General features: G+C 40.9%; 1 protein-coding gene across 1 annotated transcript in view; it reads left to right on the plus strand.

Moving 5' to 3' along the window:
- LOC109935539 (zinc finger SWIM domain-containing protein 6) overlaps nucleotides 1–22,292 on the plus strand; it is a 186,902-nt gene that overhangs the window by 159,254 nt on the left and 5,356 nt on the right. Inside the window, exons 11-13 of the mRNA XM_048602643.1 lie at nucleotides 7,786–7,943; nucleotides 17,144–17,307; nucleotides 19,079–19,160. Of these exons, the coding sequence (XP_048458600.1) occupies nucleotides 7,786–7,943; nucleotides 17,144–17,307; nucleotides 19,079–19,160 (404 nt within the window). The remainder of the gene's footprint in view (nucleotides 1–7,785; nucleotides 7,944–17,143; nucleotides 17,308–19,078; nucleotides 19,161–22,292) is intronic.

Genomic DNA, 22,292 nt, shown 5'->3' on the forward strand with positions numbered 1-22,292 from the left:
AACTGAGAAGGTATTAGAATGACTATTGGCACTATCAATTAACGCATATTTTGAAGGTTAGTTGACCAAATTGCATTTTAATGGCATTAGTTCCTTTGCCTTTAGCTTTTCCAAAGGACCAAGGCATTAAAAACGTCCAGAATTTTTGTTTAGAAAAATGTATGAACAATTTTCAGACTACAGAAGTAGGCTGTCAGAGACATATCAAGCATTGAATTTCTTCCTGCTGTCAAACTGTCCAGATTATGATCCTGGCATTTTTAAAAGTAAAATGAGTTTCCTGAAATCTGTTGTTTCCACTTCTTCCTGGACCTGTTTTTTTTTTTTTGCACTGAAATAGTGTCTTGTCCATGGTAAAGGTTATCATAATAATGGTTAGAGACAAAAAAATTGCAGATGCTGGAATCTGAGGTAGACAAACAAGAGGCTGGAAGAACACACCGGGCTAGGCAGCATCTGGAGGAAAGGAACAGTCAGTGTTTCGAGTATTACCCTTCAGGACTGGATGTGAGGGTAGGGGCAGCTGCAGCTGCAGATAAAGGAGGGGGTGGGGTGGAGTGGAATGGTGGTGATAGGTGGATACTGGTGGTAGGTGTGACCTGGTTGGTTGACGGGAGGGATGAATCAGTTTGGTGGCTGTAAGGGAGGGTCAGTAGGTGGGGTGGAAGGGAGCAGGTGGGGCTGGAAGGGGACGCAAGAGATGGGTGACAAGGTTATTTGAAACTGGAGAACTCAACGTTGAGTCCTCCAGGCTGTAGGGTGCCCAAGTGGAAGATGAGGTGTTCTTCAAATTTGCGTTCTGAGTTGCTGCAATACTGGAGGACAGGGCATGTTGGAGGGGGATTGGGTTGGGGAGTTGAAATGGGTGGTATCTGAGAGGTTATATTGGCTGTTTTACAGGCCAGGCGGAGATGCATGGCGAAACAGTTACCTAGTCTATGTTTGGTTTCATCAACGTAAAGAAGACCACAAACAAAAACAGAAGTTGCTGGAAGAGTTCAGGTCTGGCAGCATCTGTGAAGAAAAAATCAGAGTTAATGTTTGGGATTCCTGGACCCGAAACGTTAACTCTGATTTTATTTTTTTTCCTTCACAGATGCTGCCAGATCTGCTGAGCTTTTCCAGCAACTCTGTTTTCATTCCTGATTTACAGCATCCGCAGTTCTTTCGGTTTATAAAGAAGACCACATGGGGAGCAGAGGTTGCAGTAGGCTAGGTTGGAGGAGATGCACGTGAAGCGCTGTCTCACTTGGAAGGACTGTTTAGGGCCTTGAATGGAGGTGAGGGAGGTTTTGAGCGTAAATTATCAACGGTAAAACTTAACTCTTTAACTTTGTTCTGTATATTCTGTCATTGCATTTTCTACATTGAATTGTATAAACTTTTTGCATCGTAATTATGTCTTTTTGCTTGAAATATACTTTAAGCAATAACAAAATTTAAATGTCAAATTGCTTAACCTCCTGTATTCGGTTTACATGAAGAAACAAATAGGTTAGTGGAGTGCTTTGATAAATGTGCTAATTAAAATTGAGACACCTTAAGAGGGGTGACTAATGATTTAGCAGACATATTGGTGTTAATTTAACAAAGTTCACTAGATTTTGTAAAGGTCCTATCAGACTGAAAAGTAACAAATATAATTCCTTCATTCAAAAATGGGAGGCAGAAAACAGGAAACTGCATGCCAGTCAGCTTCGCATTAGTCATAGGAAAGGCATTAGAATTGATCACTAAGGTTTTAGCTGGGCATTTTAAAAAAAAAAACTCAAAGTATCTAGGAAGAGCGAGCATGGCTTTGTGAAAGAGAAATCATGTTTAACCAATTTAGTGGACTTCATTGCAGGAGTAATACACTGCAGATGAAGGCAAACCTGTTGATGTGTCATAATTGGATCTCCAGAAGGTGTTCGACAAGGTGCCATATAAACAGCCATTGAGCAAAGTAGCAGCTGGTGTAATGGTAACATCTTAGCATGGAAAGAAGATCGGTTGCCCAGCCGGAAACAGTGAACAAATGAGAGCAATAACAGAAATTACGAGAGAAGCTCGGCAGGTCTGGCAGCATCTCTGGGAAGAAAGCAGAGTTAACGTTTCAACATGTCACCAGACTGGAAACATTAACTCTGCTTTCTTGCCACAAATGCTGCCAGGCCTGCCGAGCTTCTCATGCAAGAACAAGTAAACAATCAGTAAAGTCCAGGTCTGAAGTACCAAATCTCAACTCCATATCCCAGACCTATTTCATCCTCACCTTCATCATCTTCATGTCAGTTTGCAACTGAGGACCAGTACTATTGAGGTGAACTCCACTCTGTTCCCTGGCCCCTCAAAGGGTAGAGATCTGCCTTCACTAGGTCTACTGTATTCCCTGTACACCCACAACTGTGTTGCCAAATTCCGAATGAACACCATCTACAAGTTGCTGACAACACAACTGTGCTAGGACGAGTCAGAGTACAGAAAGGATATGGGGGCTTGGTGACGTGGTGCAATTATAACCTCTGCGTTGGCAAAACTAAAGAGCTGGTCGCTTTCTTCAGAAAGAAAGGAAGAGAATGCACCCCCATCTACATCAATGGAGCGGAGGTCGAGAGTGTCAAGTTCCTAGGAGTGACAATAACTGACAACCAATCTTGGACTTTCCATGTAAGATGCAGCAATCAAGAAGGCACAACAACGCCACCTCCTTCCTGCAGGCATCTCAAGAAATTAAGCATGTCTGTAAGGTCTCTCACCGACTCTCAGAAAGCATACTGTCCAGGTGCATAACAGTCTAGTACAGCAATTGCTCTGCCTAGGACCGTAAGAAACTTGCAGAAGTTGTATGCACAGCCCAGACCATCACAGAAGCCAACTTCCTATCTGTGGACTCCGTTTGTATGTCTTGTTGCAACTGAAAGGCTGCCAGCGTCATCAAAGACACCCCGCCCCCCCCCCCCCCCCCCCCCCCCCCAAAAACCTGATAGTGGTCTCCTATAACCTGTTCCGTCAGGCAGAAGATACAGAAGCTTGAACACGTAGCAGCAGATTCAAGAACAGCTTCCTCCCTGCCATTATTCGACTGATGAATGGACTGACTACCTCTAATACTGATCTTGATGTTGATCTTGCCTGGTGTACGTCCTGTGCGGTGTAACCTTGTATACCTTACTGAATCTCTCTTTACCCTGTGATATGTATGTCCTTGCTTACTGTGATCTGCCTGTACTGCTCACATACAAAGGTTTTCACTGTACTTAGGTACGTGTGACCATAAATCAAATCAATCAGTCAGCAGGCCTGAAAATGCACCAAGTATTTTGTTCTGAGAAAGTATCAAGTTTCTTTCTATAAGCCACACCATCTAAGTTTTTATTTAAGATTGGCTGAGTCAGCATTTATTGCCTGTACCCTGTTGTCCTCGAAGGTGGTGGTGAATTGTCGTAGTCCATGTGATGAAGACAGACCCATGATGCTGCTACAGAACCCCCACCCCGAAAAGAAACTGAAATCCAATAACATTTCGAATTGGACATTACCAAAGTGTGATATCATTAGTGTTTTTTCCATGCAATATGTAGCAACCTGACATGCCTTAATTAAAACTATTCAAAACCAGGGGGCGAGGAGAGGGCACAGACTTAAAGAGGGTCATGAGGGGGGCACTTTTTACACAGGCATTGGTTAGTGTGTCGAATGAACCGCCAAATGAAATCGTGGAGGCAGGTAAGTTAGAACATTTAAAAGACCTTTCGAAAGGTGCATGAGTAGCAGAGTTTGGAGGGATATGGGCCAAATGCAGGCAGGTGGGTCGAGTTCAGTTTGTGAGCATGGTCAGCATGGACTAGTTGGACCAAAGGGTCTGTTTTTATGCTGTATGACTCTAAATGTCAATTGTTACAGGACATTGGTTTAAGGTAAAAAGAAGAAGTTTAAACGAAATGAGAGGCAAAATTTATTTTTTAAACAGAGGGTGGTAAGTGCCTGGGATGTGCTGCCAGAGGTCATGGTACAAGCAGATATAATAGCACCATTTAAGAGGCATCGTGGCAGATACAGGAATAGCAGGGAATAGAGGTATATAGACTGCATAGAGGCAAAATGTCTTCAGTTTAGAAAGGCATCATGCGTTAGTGCAGGCTTAGTGGGCCGTAGGACCTGATCCAGTGTTGTACTGTTTATTGTTTTGTTTTGCGTGTGCCTTTTGAATCCTGTCAAATTTTAGAACCAGAATGTTTAACAATCTGTAAGTGGTGGATTGAACAAGTTTTGTTCTTGCTTACCATGATGAGGAGATGTAGTAATTTTAAAACAAGCATATTCCTAACTGTCCTCATTAGTAGCTTGGTGTTCATAAAAAAATCTACAATCCATGCGAACAGAAGTGTGCTAGTTTTATTGCTGAAAAATGTGTGCTTAATGCAGACTCGTAGTTTATCTTGATTGTCTAGAAGGCTTAGCTTGTGCAGTAAGGCATTTGAATTATGTCCATGACCGTAAGAATATATCACTGTGAAATGCAAGCCCTCTAATATGGTTTGCAACTTAAATATATAACACTAATTACTTGGCTTTATAGATTCCTGAAAACACCTCTACCCCACAGCAACTGAATATTAATTTTATCTCAAGCATGCAAGACTAACTCTGGAATAAACTATTTTCTTCTGACCTCAAGTTCATACGTGATCTCAGTGCTCCAACGGTTCTAAACGCATCTTTGACTGTACCCATTTACTTCGCTCCTGCATTTTGTATGTTAATTCATCTCCCTTGGGATCTGTTCAATATTTGTGATGACAGCCTATAGTCAACTTGAGACTTGTGTTGAATTTAAAGTAATGCTCTCACATACCTTGCTGCCCCTGCAATTTCACCACATGTAGGTTGCAAAGTCTCTGTCAGTCGCGAGCAAGAGGAAAGAAGATGACTGTTAAACATGAGTGGTTTCTGGGAACAAGACTTTAAGAATTGGAAAGTAGCAATAGTGCAATGTCACATGGGTTTGTTTAATAGCAGGAAGTGTTTTCATCCAAAGTGAAACATGTACCTTGCTTGCAAAGGTCACTTCAATGCACAAGTTATATCTTGAGCCTTAAAAGAGAATTTATTGATGTACTGATTTCAGACAGTCAGGAACTTCACAATTTTTCTTTTCAATCAGTGTCTTTTTTTAGGTCCAAATCCTGAGAATTTGATGCATTTACAGTAGATGAGGTGAAGAAAGAAACTTCAAAGTAAAGCTTTTTGGCTAAAAGGGATAATTATATTTTGAAAACCAGGCTCGATCAGAATTTGAGTTTTCAGAGTTGGAATGTCTGACTTGAGCAACTTTATGAATTTGTCTTGTAGAACATTAGAAAGGTCAAAGGCTATTGCAAAAAAAAACGCAGATGCTGGAAATTACAAATAGAAGGGAAAACTCAGCAGGAATGGCAGCATCTTGAGAAAAAACAGAGTTAATTTAGATCTACTACGTTTTCCCAGCTATTTCTGTTTCTGTTTCAAAGGCTATTGTGCATGTCTGTTGAGGTTGAAAATCCAGACCAAGTCCTAATATGTTGGTTAGGGGAATATGTTACTGAAAAATGATTTATTAAATTTGGTGACATTTGTAACGAGGCATTTTTTTTTTTTTTTGAAAAGAAATTGTCATGCTGTTCATAAACTTAAAACAAAGCTTTGGGCTAGAAAAACAGGCACCTTGAAAAGCATGAGTTAAAGTGTGAGTATTCTCTATGAAACCAATGTGAATTCCCTCCATAATAACTGTGTGTAACATGTCTTTATGGTAATATTCTGCAACTTGACACTGATCTTTGGATATCTTCTAAATTCATTCGGAAGGTTTTCACAGATTAGCTGAAATCTACTCTTGATTTTATATTATCCTCTTTTTCCTTTGCCCATGCCCCTATACTTTTTATGTTTACGATTTCAATGAGTCACAAGTCTCAATTTAAGATATTACTACTAGAGTCTGATCATTGTAGATAATTCTTATGTCTGTCACAAACATTTCAAAGTGTTTTACAACATAAATTATTTTGAGTTACATTGACTTCACATTCAAACACAATGCCAGTCTGTAACAGTGGCATTGCAGAAATTGGTAGGTAAATGGCTGGCCAAGCTGTTAGGATTAGTTCAATTTAGTAAGAGCAACACTTGTGTTTGTATAGCACCTTTTTTTCTAATTTACAAGATGTGTGTCGCTGGCTAGGCCAGCATTTATTGCCCATTGCCAATTGCCCAGAGAGCAGTTAAGAGTCAACCACATAGCTGTGGGTCTGTAGTCACAGGTAGGCAAGATAAAGTAAGCATGGCAGTTTCCTTCCCTAAAATAAAGTAAACCAGATGGGGTTTTCTGAAAATCGATAATGGATTCATGGTTAACATTAGACTCTTTAATTCCAGTTATTTATTGAATTCATATTTCCCACATCTGCGGTGGTGGGATTTGAACCTGGGTCTCTGGATTAACAATCCAGCGATTAATACTACCAAGCCATTGCGTCCCTCTATAAAGGGGTTAAAATGTTCAAGGTGCTTTACAGTAGTGTCTTACTTAGTTGGACTTGGTTCCTCTGCTCTGTGGGATAGTGGAGTAGCAAGACTGCCTCTGTCTGTGGTCCATTTCAGTCTCTTTTGCTGCAACCCAGGTAGTGCCCCACTTTTGAAGGTCTTCTTTAAATGAACATCGTAAGGTCGTCTTTGCAGAGCTCCCACCATTTTTCTATTTGGTGTTCCGCACACTCCACACAGCTGGCACTAGATGTTGAGGTGAAATACAGGTCCTGCCAATCCTTGCCATCTCTCCATTGTGATCCGAACATCCTGCAGGTACCCCTGTGTAATCCTTCTTGGTGATGTCTCCCTAATTAAAGCCAAGGATCTTACGTAGAGAAGGTGAAAAACATCCGTGTGACACCTTTGTTGTTCCCTCCTATTCCTTGCTAGAACAGATAACAGTTGATACCACTATTGATGTGTAGAGTCACAGCGTCATGGCTATGCTGAATTGTTAGACGCCCATGCCATTTGATTCATTGGCAGACATTAACCTCTAAATTGCCCCTCCTGAAGCTCTGGCTTCCTAGGTAATGAAATTGTTGCAGTCCTTGATTTGTTACCAGGTAGTGATCTGGTGAGTAAGCATTGTTGCTCCAGTCATTGTTGCCTGGGTGAGACATAGATTAAGCTTGGTGTTGCTACTTTCAAGGCTGGCACCCATATCTTAGAGTATGTGTCCGATTAATACGCTGGCAAAGCAATATCTTCTGCACAGCCCCGTGTCTGTTAGCCACTGGTATTGCCATAGGATGCCCAAGTCTGTATCCACCATCACTTTCCTCAGGATGAAATCGATGACCGAGAGAAAAAGGAATGGGAGGGTGGAAGCATGCAACTTTGTGCTTCTTTACTGCTGTTGAAGGGATCTGAAGTACCTGTGCTGAGTTACCTGACACACTAGCTGAAGTAGATGCCATTGAAACGTTTCTTCAATGTAATTCATAACAAGATTTGAGAGTTCATGAGTGTACCAAGACAAAATTGACACAGCAATAGGAGATATTAACCACCCTCCTATTGATCAAAGGGGTGCTTTATAGAAGAAGAGAGGCTTAGGAATTCAGTAGTTCTGCATTTACTTAATAATGATCTTTTGTTCAACTTTGATACCTAGCTAATTGCTAATGCCAGCTAATTGTTGCAACTTTCAATTGTTCATGTTGTTAAAATTATGAAAAGCTGATCTTATCTGGAGAAAACAAAATTTCAAGTTATTTTGTTAATTTACAGGCTGCCCGTGTTGGAATCCGCAGCACCGACAGGAGATGTATCACGACCCCATCACATTGCCTCTGTTGTTCCAAACCGTTATCCACGCTGGTTCACTTTAAGCCACATTGAGTCTCAGCAGTGTGAGCTGGCTTCTACAATGTTAACAGCTGCTAAAGGTAACTTAAATTCCGGAGTAATTTAAAAGCAAATTAAATGATGAAAGAGAATTCTTTTCAAATTCTTGTACCTTCTCAAGAGATCGTTTCTGTTTTCAGTTCAAACTTTCTGATTATTTTTACAGCTTCCCTGAATTCTTTTTGGCCCAGTTCTGGTATTAGAAATTATAACTCGTGAGATAGTGCATGCTTTAAATGTTTCCTTTTACAGGTGGAACAGTCAACTTAAAGCTCCAGTACATCGTGTTCGGATGGGGATTCATGTTCTGATCTCATTGATAGGAGCTGGGCTCTGATATGTCACTCATAACAGAGTGACAATCTGAGAGGGTCTCCCAGTGTAGGATTCCCATATTTAGCAGCAAGTATGAGTGCTGGCTTCAGAGTCTTTATCTAACTTTATCAGCTAAGCCAGTGCAGGAGAATCCATTAATTTAAATGAGAATTATCTTAAAAGATCAGGAATTTTATAATACATTGTGTTAATGTTGTATTTATCAAAGGTATTGAATGTAGATGTATTTTCCAAGCACTAATGTACTAAATTTAAACATAATTTGTTGTAGCTAGAAGTGATTGTAATAGGTAGCAGGAAAGTTGGTTCTGCTAGCCCAGGACAGTATAGAAAACTTTAGGAATGCAAAATGGGAATGGAGTTTGTGCATAAAGAAAGGGCAGGTTAATACTTGGGGTAGAACCCTTCAAAGCTGAAAAGGAATGAAGTATAAGCTTACATCAGGAATAAAAGGAAGGGAAAGGCATTCGATGGTTCAATCGTAGGAGGTTAATGAGGTGAATAGCCTCTGAGCTGCTTCAAAGAAGGTTGTAAAGTGATACAAAAGAGAAACTCGGGCAGACATTTACGAAACAAAAGTCCACGAACAAAAGAGCAAGTGAAAGGGATAGCTTCGAGAGAAGCAGAAACGGGACTCTGCAGGCACTGAATTGACATTAAGACTGAAATGCTAAAACACAGGCATAGGACATCAGCTTGTCTATGACAGCGCTGCTCCTCGTGTAATTGTCCCTAGCTTCAAGGCCTTTATAAACGCTGGGCTTCAGGACTAGAGATCACATTGGTCTGACTGAGAGACTGGTTTAACAAACTCCTGAGAATAAGCCTCCTACGTGGCTGCCTCTGTATTTGGTATGTTTAGTATGGCTGCACGTGGGCTCCTGATATTGTCAGTCCAATCAAAACATTGGCAGCTCTGGTGGGAAAGCTAAATGCTGGTGAGGCAGTTTAGGGGGTGTGCGAGGGTGCTGCAATATGGCGGTGCCCCGTCCTGGCTTGCACAGAATTGCAGCAATGAACAAAATCAAGGCTGGCAGGTGAATATAGATGAATGGGAACCGGAATGGTTTATACACAGTTGGGACCATTATGCCCATGGCCAATCTCTTTGTGGCATGGAACCTGCGACTTTGACTCTTTCTCCTGCGGCAGGGAGGCCTCCTCTGTTGAGCAGGTAGTGTGGTAGGGCACAGTTTGCTGTTGGCAAATGTCAGTGACAGCACAAAACTTTAACTGGGACCTTTTGACGTGTGTGATTGACTGCCCACCTCTAGAATGATAGCTAGTGCCATTCCAAGCCTGCCCCAGGAAACTTCCTTATTGATAGGATTGCATCAAATGCCCTCTCAGCACTGAGGCTCCTGATGTTCTCCCCTCGTCCCCTTAGTTTGTGGCCTTCTCTCCTCCTAGATCACTGTCAAGAGGCCAAGAACATTCGGTCCAGCATCTCTCATCTGAGGATATGTCACTTCTGCAATTTAAATAGGGAATTCAGAACTGTGAATTTAAGTATTTTACCCCATTTTCTTCCAGTACAAGGAGTAATGTGATCTTGTACAATTGCCTATGTCAGTTAGACAGATTCTGCGGAGTTTAATCGCATGGCCTTTTGGCTCCAAGTGTTCCACCCTAACTTGACATTGACCATGCAATGATGATGTGCCAGATGGATTTGTCACAGTCTGTTACTGCATGTTACAGTCTAAAAGCAAACAACCTTTTGTTATCCAGTTGGTTATTGATTGTTCAACATTTTCCTGCTTTTGTTTATAAATAATTAACAAAAAAATTTGAAGAAAATGAAGAACGCGTTTTCATTATCCTAAGATTTTCTTTCGTGGATTGCTCCCAGCAGTGTCCTGGTGTTTCATCCTTATATTTTGAAGACTGGGATAAGCATACAAGGTTGGGATTTCTGATATTCAAGGCAGTTGTAGTGCTGTGGCAGAGGGGTTCACACTCTCTGGTTGCAAGTGTTTTATTTTTGGTGGAGAATTGATACACCCATTGTGCTGCTTGCATTTCTGTTTTCACTTCAGACTCTCATCGATAGACTTCCTGTTGTTTGTTTTCTCGCTCTCTCTAACTTCCCTCATGATGATGTTTTTCTTGAATGTCGTTTGGCTTTTCATTGTCTTATCTGTTTGTGGGCTCTTTTGTTTGTTTAATGTCTTCCCGTCTGACCTGATCATTCATATCAATTAACAATTGCCTGCTTTTCATTCAAGGATCTTGCAAATCATTCAACACATTAACTTATCTTGATAGAACAGTCTGCTTACCCTCTTGCTGCTCCTTGCTTACTTCCTAGATTTTCAGTTCTTTTGAAGGGGAATCTGGCCCACAACTTGGCCTGTCTGCTGTCTGAGCTGTAGTATTTTCCAGGAGTCTTTGATTTCATTCGATTTGTTGTACTTGTTCTTTTTTTTTTATTTCTTATCTTCGTTGGGAAGTCTGGGATGTAAACAAATGCAGGACGACAGGCCTTAACTATAAAAGTTTATAAGCAGAGCATTACATTTGATAACTGGTTTATTCAATGGAGCAAATGTGCTAAGGGTGATGGTGCGGTTCAAGCTGCACTGGCCTTGTCCCTTGAAATTGGGGCGTGACATTGTGACATGTCTTTGGCACACAGCATGTGACTGTTTAGTAGAACCAGCAACTGGTGAAAGGAACTGGATTTGCAGTCTTTACTGGAGTGTAGTAGTTGGGCCCTCTGCCCCAGATTATCCAACTCTTATAATTTTTATCATGAAGGATGTGATTCCCTACCAGTGTTAAGCCTTTCTCCCAGTTTCACAAGTGGGCTGTAATTGGGGATTTTTCAAGTAGACCTCTATGCCCTTGGCAATCAGATTAATTTTTAGAGCTGTCATCTGTTCGCCTAACGAGATTACGCTCTTGGAACAAAGGTTAAAATGCAATTTAAGGGGGGGAGAAAAAGCCAGTAGCTACCAGAGATAGTAGGAAGTGCAGATGCTGGAGAATCTGAGATAACAAGGTGCAGAGCTGGATGAACACAGCAGGCCAAGCAGCATCGGAGGAGCAGGAAAGCTGACATTTCGGGAAGGAAGAATTTCTGAAGAAAGGTCTAGGCCCGAAACGTCAGCCTTCCTGCTCCTCTGCTGCTTGGCCTGCTGTGTTCATCCAGCTCTACACCTTGTTATCTCAGTAGCTACCAGTCTGCCTTTTCCTTTCAATGGCTGCTTGGTGTTGTAGATCAGTTCCAGGTTGATGACTTGCTGCCTACTGAACAGTAACTTAGTTACAGGGAGCTCTATGAAACCCCAAGTTGATGCTGACTTTGATTTATAAACCCCTTTCCACAAAATAGCTGTCATCTCTTTGTGAAGAGGTAACTATCCCTCAATTGATAAAGTCTCGGCTCTCTCACATCATGTAAACAATTGCAGCATTATAGTTACTGAATAGCTTATAAATTTTCCTGTACTGGTCTTTTGTATAAAACATGTAACAGCCGTGTATGAAGAGATGATGATTTGATCTGTATACCTATCATTGTTGTCATTCTGACTCGAGGGGGTCTTGCAATGCAGCATAGTTGCCTCTACCTGTGGACCTAAACGCCTGGATAGAAGTCCTGTCTGCCAGAGATGTTTCATAACATGTCCAGTAGGTTAATTTAAACATTTTTCTCTGTCATTCCATCCGCCATCATTTGACAGATGTTTCCTGTGAAAGGACTTTTAAGCCCTGCAAATATGAGTAAACCTGTGAGAAAGTTAAATGTTGATTGAAGAGAAAGCGAAGTTGATCTAGTAAGTGGAAAACCAAGTCATAGAGTTTTATCGCATGGAAACAGACCCTTCAAGTCCAACTTGTCTATGCCAACCAGATATCCTAAACTGATCTAGTCCCATTTGCCAGCATTTGGCTCGTATCCCTCTAAACCCATCCAGATGCTTCTTAAATATTGTAATTGTAACCACCTCCACTTCCTCTGGCAACTTATTCCATACACACACCACCCTCTGTGAAAAAGTTGCCCCTCAGGTCTTTTTTTAAATCTTGCCCCTCTCACCTTAAACGTATGCCCTGTAGTTTTGGACTCCCCAGTGCTAGGAAAAATACATTGGCTATTCACCCTATGCATGCCGCTCATGATTTTATAGATCTATAAGGTCACTCCTCAGACTCCAACACTGCAGGGAAAAAGCCCCAGCTTATTCAGCCTCTCCCTTTAACTCAAACCCTCCAGTCCCAGCAACATGCTTTTGTTATCTTGTCTGCACCCTCTCAAATTTAACAACATCCTTCCTAAAAAAAGGGCAACCAGAATTGTAAACAGTATTCTAAAAGTGGCCCACCAATCTCCTGTACAGCTGCAACATGACATCCCAACTCCTATATTCAATGTTCTGACCAATGAAAGCAAGCGTGTCAAATGCTGTCTTCACCACCCTATCTACCTGCAACTCCATTTTCAAGGAACTATGCACCTGCACCCTACATCTTTGTTTGACAACACTCCCCAGGGCCCGACTGTATAAGTCCTGCCCTGGTTTGCCAAATGCGACCCCTCACATTTATCTAATTTAAACTCCATTTGACACTTCTCAGCCCATTAGCCCATTGGCCCATTGTCCAACAGTGCAAAACAAAAAGTGGACATCATTAAGGAGTGGGTGGTGCCTTGCTGAGTTTGTCAACTGTTCTGAAGCACAAGGTGAACATCTTGGAGCAGTTTGACATGCAGATATCCTCTGCGGTGAGAACAAGGAGGAGAATACCTGCCTATTTCAACATTGAAGATGTTCTGCTAACGTGGTTCAAGGCAGCTTGAGCAAAGAAAGTTCCCAACTCAAGAACCTGGGCCATAATAAGGAGTTGGCCTACAACAATAGATGGCTCACCCCACCTCGCTTCCCTAGCTGAAGAGGTGCTCTGGGATTTTGCACTGTAGCACAAAAACATGGTTGGTAGCACAGCGCGTTATATTTTATGTATCTGAAGGCAGCACTTTAAGCAGAAAATATTTACTGCATTTTTCCGGTACTATCCTCGAGCATTTTTCATGGCCTTTCTCTTGTATGAGGTCAGGCTATTGGAAGGTCTGATCAAGTTCAAAATAAAGATGTTATTAACTTATTTACTGATTTCGTTCGGGTTTTTTTTTTGGACATTGTAGTAGACAAGTTGGGTTACACAGGTACCTCTGCTATCTTGAAGCTCTGTTTTAATATTTACTTGTCAGTAAATGTTAATGAGGTGGCACAGTGGCTCAGTGGTTAGCACTGCTGCCTCACGACGCGAGGGATCCAGGTTTGATTCCACCCTCGGGTGACTGTCTGTGCGGAGTTTGCACATTCTCCCCGTGTCTGCTTGGGTTTCCTGCTGCAGTCCAAAGATGTGCAGGTAAAGTGGATTGGCCATGCTAAATTGCCCGTAGTGTTCAGGGTTGTACAGATTAGATGAGTTACAGGGAAAGGGTAAGGGTATAGGTCTGGGTGGGATGCTGTGAGGGTTGGTGTGGACTTGTTGGGCCAAAGGGCCTGTTTCCACACTGGGGATTCTATGACATGATTCTATGATTTGACTCCTCGAGAGTTCACTGTATTATCATAACTTTCAGGCTAACTAAGTATGGTTTTCCCTTATAGGTTGATGTCTCAAAGAGATATTTGAGATCTCCCCAAAAGTAGCTCTGTATTGAGTTCAGTATTTGAGTCTGTCACTGCTGGTACCTGGACTCTTTTGTTGTGGCCCTGCCTTATCTCTTAAAAAGTTAAGCTCACACCACCAAACCACAATGTATGATGGTACAATATTTTTAGCATCTCTGGTGAATCACCCCTCGGTCTTCTAACACAGTCTAATCAGTGGAAATCTATAAATCTTCTCTGGGGCTAACGTAACTATCTCTCCTATTGGGACTTTAAATGTTGTTAAATCCTGTAGTGTTTTGTCAAATTAGACACTTTTGCTGGGTCTGAATTGTATAACAGAGGTTGTTATTTGTGTGGTTTTCCTGGCTTGAAAACCTCTATTTCACTAGTTTACTTGTAGTGTAAGCAGTGCTAGTCTGAAGCCTGGATTTACATCATGCAGAAATGAACAGCCTCTCTGTTGAAAATATCAGACGAGCCCAGAAATTCTGCTGCCAAACACACATTTCCCATTTTTCCAGAATGGATCGACCTGATTTGCATTTTAAGTAATTGAAATTACTTTGGCGTTTAGTTGATTAAGGGCTGAAGCATGGCCGTGACTGTTCCAATTGCTTATGTGGCTTTCCGTTACTGTGATGGTTTATATTGATGAGCTGGAACACCAGTGATGTTTTTCATACATGTGACCCATGGTCTGGAGACCCCTTAGAACTTGAATGGACACTGAGTTTTTCCCCAGTCTTGAAGCTGTCAACGGGACTTCTCTTATAACTTAATGTACGGAATAATGGTATTATTTAAATTGTGATAGACTTGGAAATGTTGACATACAAAGGATGAGTGCAGCTCCAATACCACTCTAGGAGCTTTACACCATCCAGGACAAGGCAGCCCACTGGTACCACAATCACAAACATTCACTCCCTCTGCGACTGACAGTGTTCATAATATGTGCCATCCACGAGATGCACTGCAGCATCTCACCAAGACTCTTTAAACATCACCTTCCAAACCCATGTCCATTGCTGCCCTTGTCCTTCTAGATGGCAGATACATGCGAACACCACCACCTACCAGTTGCCCTCCAAGCTGCTCCCAGTTCTCACTTAGAAATATATCACTATTCCTTTGGTGAATCAAAATATTGCAATTCACTCTAACAGTATTGTTAGTCAGCTGGCACCATATGTACTGCAATGGTTCAAAGACAACCCACCGCTAACTTCTCAAGGGGAACTCGACGACAAATGCTGTCTAGCCAGTGAAGCTCACGTCCCATGAATGATTTCTAAAAGAGGGACCCAGGTGCCCTTGTATAGCAGTCATGGAAAGTTAGTTTTCAGATGCAGCGAGCAGTTAAGGAGGCAGAAGGCAGGTTCGTTGCAAGAATGTTTGAGTACATGAGTAGAGAAGTCTTACTGCAGCTGTATAGGGGCTTGGTGATTTTTTACATCTGGAGTATTGTGTCCTTAGCCCAGAAAAAAAGTCAGTTTTGTTGAGGAAGAGCAGTGAATGTTAACCAGATTGATTTCTAGGATGGCAAGTTTGATGTATGAGGAGAGATTGTGCCTGTATTCATGAGAGTTTAGAAGAACGAAAGAACACAAAATTGTGACAGGCCTGGACAGTCTGGAAGTTGGGATGATGTTTCCCTTGGCCAGGGTCCAGAACAAGGGGTCAATCTTACGATGCACAGTAGGCCATTTCAGACTGAAATGAGGAATGTCTTCACTTGGAGGGTGGTCAGTTTGTGAAACTATCTACTGAGAAACCTTTGAAGTGCAAGACTCTGAATCTGTTTAAAGGAGTAGATTTCTGGAGGCTAAAATGTGCCAAGATACGGGGAGAGTGCAGGAGTATGTTGAGACAGAGGAATCAGGCATGATCATGTTGAATAGTGGAGTGTGCTCAAAGGGTCAAAGGGCCGGTTCCTGCTCTGTTGTCTTATGTTTGTATATTAGGTGGTTCTGCAGCTTTCATTGTGGGAGAGTTAGACTATAAACACATATTCCTGTGTAGTAAAATTTTACACCAGCAAGAAAATCATGAACCCATAGAAAACTGAATTGACAGATCAGCCAAGATAAGGGGAACAGCTTTAGCAAGGTTAACCTAGGGAGTGCATGCAGAGATCCAAGGACAAAAACTGCAAAACTCACCAATATAAAAGCAAGTAACTCCATTTCTTTCCTTGTGAAAATATTAATCAGCCTTAATTTAGAATGGAGGCAGAAAACAAGTTGAATGGGGAATTGGTTGTGTGGAAATCCAAGATCTTTGAAAAATCATACTCTGTGTCATAGATACGCTTAATCGCATGGTTTATCATTTGTGACCTGTTACACTTAAAGTTTAGAGATTGAACCAACAATCTCAATATTGATTTATGTTTGGGGAAAAAAAAACTGATATTTTTGAATTTGGGGATTGAAATTTGTCTACACAGCAGACAAGTTGTGAAGTGGCAGCTTACCTTTTGCTATGCTGAATCCTCTCACTGAAATTCACAACATTATTTTTCAAATTCTATTTAAAATTTTCTTTCCTAGTTTCACTGCTGTTTTACTTGAGATTTTTTACATTGGCAATACTTTCCGAGGCAGTGAGAAATGAAAATTGATGTGAAAAGATTGAATTGCTGCAAGTCCATTTTACACTGCTGGCATGTCCAATTTCAGTCCCGTTACCTACGGATTATGTGATAAGATATTGGCATTACTGCAGCTAAATGAGTTCAAAACATGCTAAAGGAGGTAGCTAAGTAGCTGTAGGTTAAGATAAGGGGCACCCTCTGAATGGAATGCTGCTAAAGTGCTGCATTTGTAGTATATTATGGACAGCTCTAATAGGCCTTGTGGGCAGTTTATGTACAGACTTCCACTGCCCTGTGTGCTCACTGATGTATGCATAACGCTAACTATTGTATTCTGAGCGTCAGCGCAACTCCTGTGCGGTCACACTACTGCTCGTTGACAGCTGATGGATGTTTCACACTGGACTTAGTGCAGCTTCTCAAGGGGAAAATAATCGTGTGAAAATGTGCATCTTCTATCAAAAGCTGTACTTATTTTTGTAAAAAAAAAAATTCCAGTATGTTATTGAAAACACCCTTTTGGTTGATTCACACTGCTTCAAAATGTACAATTTCTTAGCTAGTCTTATTTCCTTACATTGATAAAGTTTACAGCAGAATTTTTTTAATGTAACCGCTTGTATAGATATGTTGGTCTGGAAATAACTGAGCGAAAATGCATATTTTCAAATAATTGCAGGAGATGTAATGAGGCTGGAAACAGTGTTAGAATCCATACAAAAGAACATTCACTCCTCATCACACATCTTCAAGCTCGCCCAGGATGCGTTTAAAATAGCAACTCCTATGGACAGTTTGCCCGATATTACCCTTCTCAAAGTGTCCCTGGAGCTGGGTCTTCAGGTAAGTCCACAATTGTATACTGAGATTAGTGCTTTTTTTAAATCCAAGGCAATTTTGGTGATTGAGTAGTATCCACATAGGCTCTTATGACTGAGAAGATTAGTCATCATAAGAAGTTCTTCCTAAAATTATTAATCAAGTAATATGCTTTGCTGTTTCTCTCTCCCAGACCAACCAAAAAGTGGTTTATTTTGCTATGTCATATTACTTGAGATCCTATTGTGACAATCACAAATCATGTTGATTTCCTTGGTTAATCAAGTTTTCAAAAATAATCCAAATTTTATGGACATGAGCTTCTTTTGAAAATCTTGTAGCGAGGATGAGTGTTTGTTTTCCATAAATTGGCTGTCATATGTTTACTAACTGGGGGTGGGGGGCATCATGTGGTACTAAATGAGCCCATCCACTTTGACCTTCTCCTCGGACGTTTAGGTTTAGATAAGTGGGAGAGGATAACAACTACTTACGGGTTTTCATCATCCAGTGAGCCATTTGGGGAAGCTCCAATACATATTACTGACCTGGCTTTTTACTGGCATGTTCTCCCTTTTGAGGCATTTACTTTCCTGAACTTTCCCAATTACAGTCTTCTCTCAGCTGAGTTTTATTATTTGCAGATCTGTTTTCCCTCTGTACTGCAGGCCATTCCTGCCCTTCCATCTCCTGTCATATGTGTACCATAGACTTTGCTTTCTTTATTCTAGTTTGCAGGTGAGGTTTTCTCCCTCTTTTTTTAAGGAGATGTGTATTGGACTGATACAGAATCCAACAGCATTCTGCGACTGTTTTTGCCACTTGGTCTGCTGCAGATCACTGCCCCTTCCATTGCATTCTCTATCACAAAGTAATTTTCAATATTATTTAAACACATTCTGCGCTAAGAGCTGAGGTTGAGAAGAAGTTGATCTAAATGTGTTTTTTGTTTCAGTAAGTTAAGTAATCATCCTCTATTTTCCTCTCACTTTCCCTTCCTGCGTAATAGGTTTCCAATCAGGGCCTGACATTTTCCTGCATCTTGTCCAAATATTTAAATACAAATGTATGTTCTTTCTTTATAGTCCGCCATGTTTTACGTCCTGCTCCTACTGGAGTTCCATTCCCAAATCCATACCACTTGCCTATGCTTTTAACAGCTTCCCAAACACTTGTTGTCCCCAACATTTTCTGCTTTACCTGCTAAAATTATTCTACCTGGATTTCTTCATTTTCAGTGAACTTTCATTTGTCCAGTTTGTAAAATGAACTGTGATGTACTTTCAATGCTATCAAATTGCAGTTTTGACCTTCTGATGAGATAAATTTAAGTTTGTCATTTTTGGTGGTTTTGCTCCCAGAACAAAGCGGTGCTTAATTTGGAATTATGTCGGCCATTGACTCAAGAGTGAATGGAAAGACTGGTGTTGGAAATAGGAGCTACATTGATGCAATAGTTTGTAATTTCTGAGGTTGGGACCATGATCCGTGTTTGCTGCAGAGTATAATGGTGCAGTGTGCTGTATCTCTGCCGTGTTAAATGTGACTTAAAAGCCCTTGGTGCTGATGCTGAAAGCAAGAAATTGTGCCAATAACCCAGTGTCAACATCCCACATGATGTTGAGCACAACTTGCATTTTTTTTTGTTTTAAAAGTAGCTGATTTTTACTGTCCCTCGGCAAAATGAGGAAATCATCAAGAAGGAATATCAGAATGTAAATAATCTGCCAGTAGTTTTTCATTATATCAGTAATTGTTGAAAAACCTAAACTTTTTAAAAACCATTCTGTTGCAGGTTATGCGAATGACATTATCAACATTAAACTGGCGCCGTCGTGAGATGGTACGATGGTTGGTAACATGTGCTACAGAAGTAGGTGAGTCAAAAGTTGTAATTCGCAGCGAACAGCCGCATTTAGGAAAGGCTGTGAACAAAATGGATATCACTGCAAAAGAAAACTTCCTCTTCCTTTAGATTTTAGATAAAAGATTAAAATGTAAAGGCAAGAAATAATGAAATCTCAAATTAAAAACAAATGTCCAACAGTTCAGTCAACATCTGTGTTTCTAGCTTTTCTAGTTTTCTATTTCTAATGAACATGATTCTGTCAGGACCCTGCCAATTAACCATTGCAGTGTTGGTTGAGAATCCACGGAAATCCTGCAGGATCAGTATAAACGTTAGAGTTGCTGTTGCTGATATTTGATGGGGAGAGGCTTATTCTACAGGTTTCCATGTGAACTGCATCCAAAAGCGTCTAAATTGATATGGTAGCATTAGCTTGTTACAAGCATTTTAGGAAACCAGTTCAAAGTTATTTGGTGATTTTCCCCACATAGCAAATTCCCAGGCACCAAGGGAGGTAGCAAGCAGGTACTTCCTCATTAAGGAAAAACTGTAAGGAAAACTAAGCCAACCTAGTCTTGCACATCTTCAAGTAGCAGAACTACAAAGGCTTTGTTTCAGGCCTTGGAAAAATTTTTTGGCAAAACACAATAAGAACAAAATTGCAAAGAAAAATGTAAACAGTTTCATAAAAAGGACCATGCAGAAGTTCTTGTGGCTAGCTTTAAATTTAATAATCCACACCACAGTTAATGCTAAGCTATGCTTGTATGCAAAATGTCAACATTCTGAGGTTACCATTGACCAGAGTCATAACTGGACTAGTCATCTAAATACTGTGGCTATAAGAGCCGGTTGAGGCTAGGAATTCTACGACCTAGTTCACCTCCTTACTCCCCAGTGCCGGTCCACAATTTGTGAGTTAGGAGTGTGATAGAATTCACTCCACTTGCCTAGATGAGTGCAGCTCCAGCAACACTCCAGAAACTCTCCACCATTCAGGACAAAGTAGCTCATTTGGTTGGCACCTCATGAAACTTTATAAACAATCTCTCCCCCACCACAGACAAACAATGGCCACGGTGTGTACCACCTACAAGATGTACTACAGCAAGTCACCAAGTTTCCTTTGACAGCACCTTCCAAACTGTCACCTAGAAAGTCAACAGCAGCTGATACATGGGAGCACCTCCAAGCCACACAATCCCAGAACTGAATTGCGTTTCTGTCTATGGATTAAGTTCCTGGAGCTCCCTTCCTCACAGCACTATGGACTACCAACCCACCATGAACTGCATCACCACCACCTTCAAGGCATTTGTGAATGGGCATTAAATGTTAGCCTAACAAATGAAACCCATATAACATGAACCATGAAAAATATAGCAAACCTGAACGTATCATGCATGCCAATTTAAAACTGAACCATTTAAGATAGTACGTACAGCATAGCAGTTATACAAAAAAAAATTGCATTTTGGAAGAAATGGGCAGTATGTAACACAAAATATTGAGGGATCATTGATAGTGGCTTATGATCACATGTAGTGTCACAATTTATAAATGTGACTTGTAAATTTGAATTCAAGTAAAATGTAATAAATGAACAGGAAGAAAAACAATTTAAGAATATTCCACTTTCATTTTGGGATCAGAACTATCAAAATGTTAAAGTAAAATTCCTGCTGTACTTGTTAGTAGATAATTTTCTATTTCACTTCATTAATCTGCCTTGAAGGAGGTGATGTTTCGTACCAGATCACCTGCATCTGGGACTTTTGCACCACATAGGTGTAGCTAGAATAGGTTTAATAGTTTATTGTACATCCTCAAATACATGCTTTACAATTATTTGTATGTTTGCTGTTGTTTTTTCCTTTCTTTCTGTCTGCTTTTTTTTTTTGATTTCTTATACTGTGTTCCTGTCTTTTGTCCATGTTGCAACTTCTCCTAACTCCCATAGGGTTTCTCCTTGCATTCACACTGTAGCACTACCACACACCATGACTTGCTACAGTGTATTAGTGAGCACCTTGCATTGTCGCAGTTCATTGGTTTGTATGGATTGGCCCAGCATTACAAAAAAAAGTCTGTGGCACAAAAGACCCAGGTAAAAAGCATCTGGCTACGAGGAAACAGCCAAGATGAGTGGAAGAGTTGCTGTGAAAGGCCATTTTGAGCCAGTTTAATTTTCTCTTTCCTCTTCCCCCTCTTCAAACTTGTGAAATCCTGCCAGAGTAATGAAATGAAAATGTCCCTCTGCCAGTTGTAATGTTTCTACTCGAAACGATTACTGTATTTCCTATTCATCAGTTAAATGCTGCACTAAACCTTTCCAAATTTAACTGTTGATCAAGAGACCACAGCATATTTCGATTGGCATTTTTCTTCAGTGTGATGTACCAGATCTAACTTCTGTGCTTTCTGCACTGATTTGGTAAATTACATTGAACACTAGTGATTGGTCTGGCTCTTCACACTTATCCTTGGACTCGCTTGATGCTTCCACTCAGGCATGACCATTCCTTCTCATCAAAAGCTCTGTACCATATAATGCCTTTATCTCCCCCTCTAGTTGCTGTCTTTTGGTGTGAAACTATTGCTTCCAGCCCCTGTCACCAATTGCTAAACCTAGATCTGATGCCATGTTTGATGATAAATTCATGTTGTTCTTTAGGTGACCAATTACTTAGATAAATATAATACAGTAGATACAGTATACATGGCCCAGGTTTGAATCCCACCTGCTCCAGAGGTGTGCAATAGTATTTCTGAACAGGTTGACTAGAAAATATCTACATTATATTTGGATTTTCAGGAGGCATTCAGTGAGATGTTTCCTAAGTTGGAAATATTAAGGCATATAGTATGTAAGGAAATGTGGCAACTTGGTAGAAAGTTAGTTGGTGGATGGGAGCTATAGTAAAGATAAATTAATCCTACGAAGAACGATCACATCTTAGTCTTCTAAGCTCCAATAGATGAAGGCCCATTTTCCCAAGAGATACCAACGGCCCTCCCATCTCCCCCCTCCCCATCCCCCCACCGAATGGATGCCCAAAAGGTACAATCTGCTGTTACCTCTGCGACAGACCACAACAAGAAGACAACACAGCCAGACACATGAGTCACCCTACCGTACATCAGAGACATAGCAGAGATG

The sequence above is a fragment of the Rhincodon typus genome, chromosome 1, assembly GCF_021869965.1.
Source record: "Rhincodon typus isolate 14 chromosome 1, sRhiTyp1.1, whole genome shotgun sequence".
NCBI lineage: Eukaryota > Metazoa > Chordata > Chondrichthyes > Orectolobiformes > Rhincodontidae > Rhincodon > Rhincodon typus.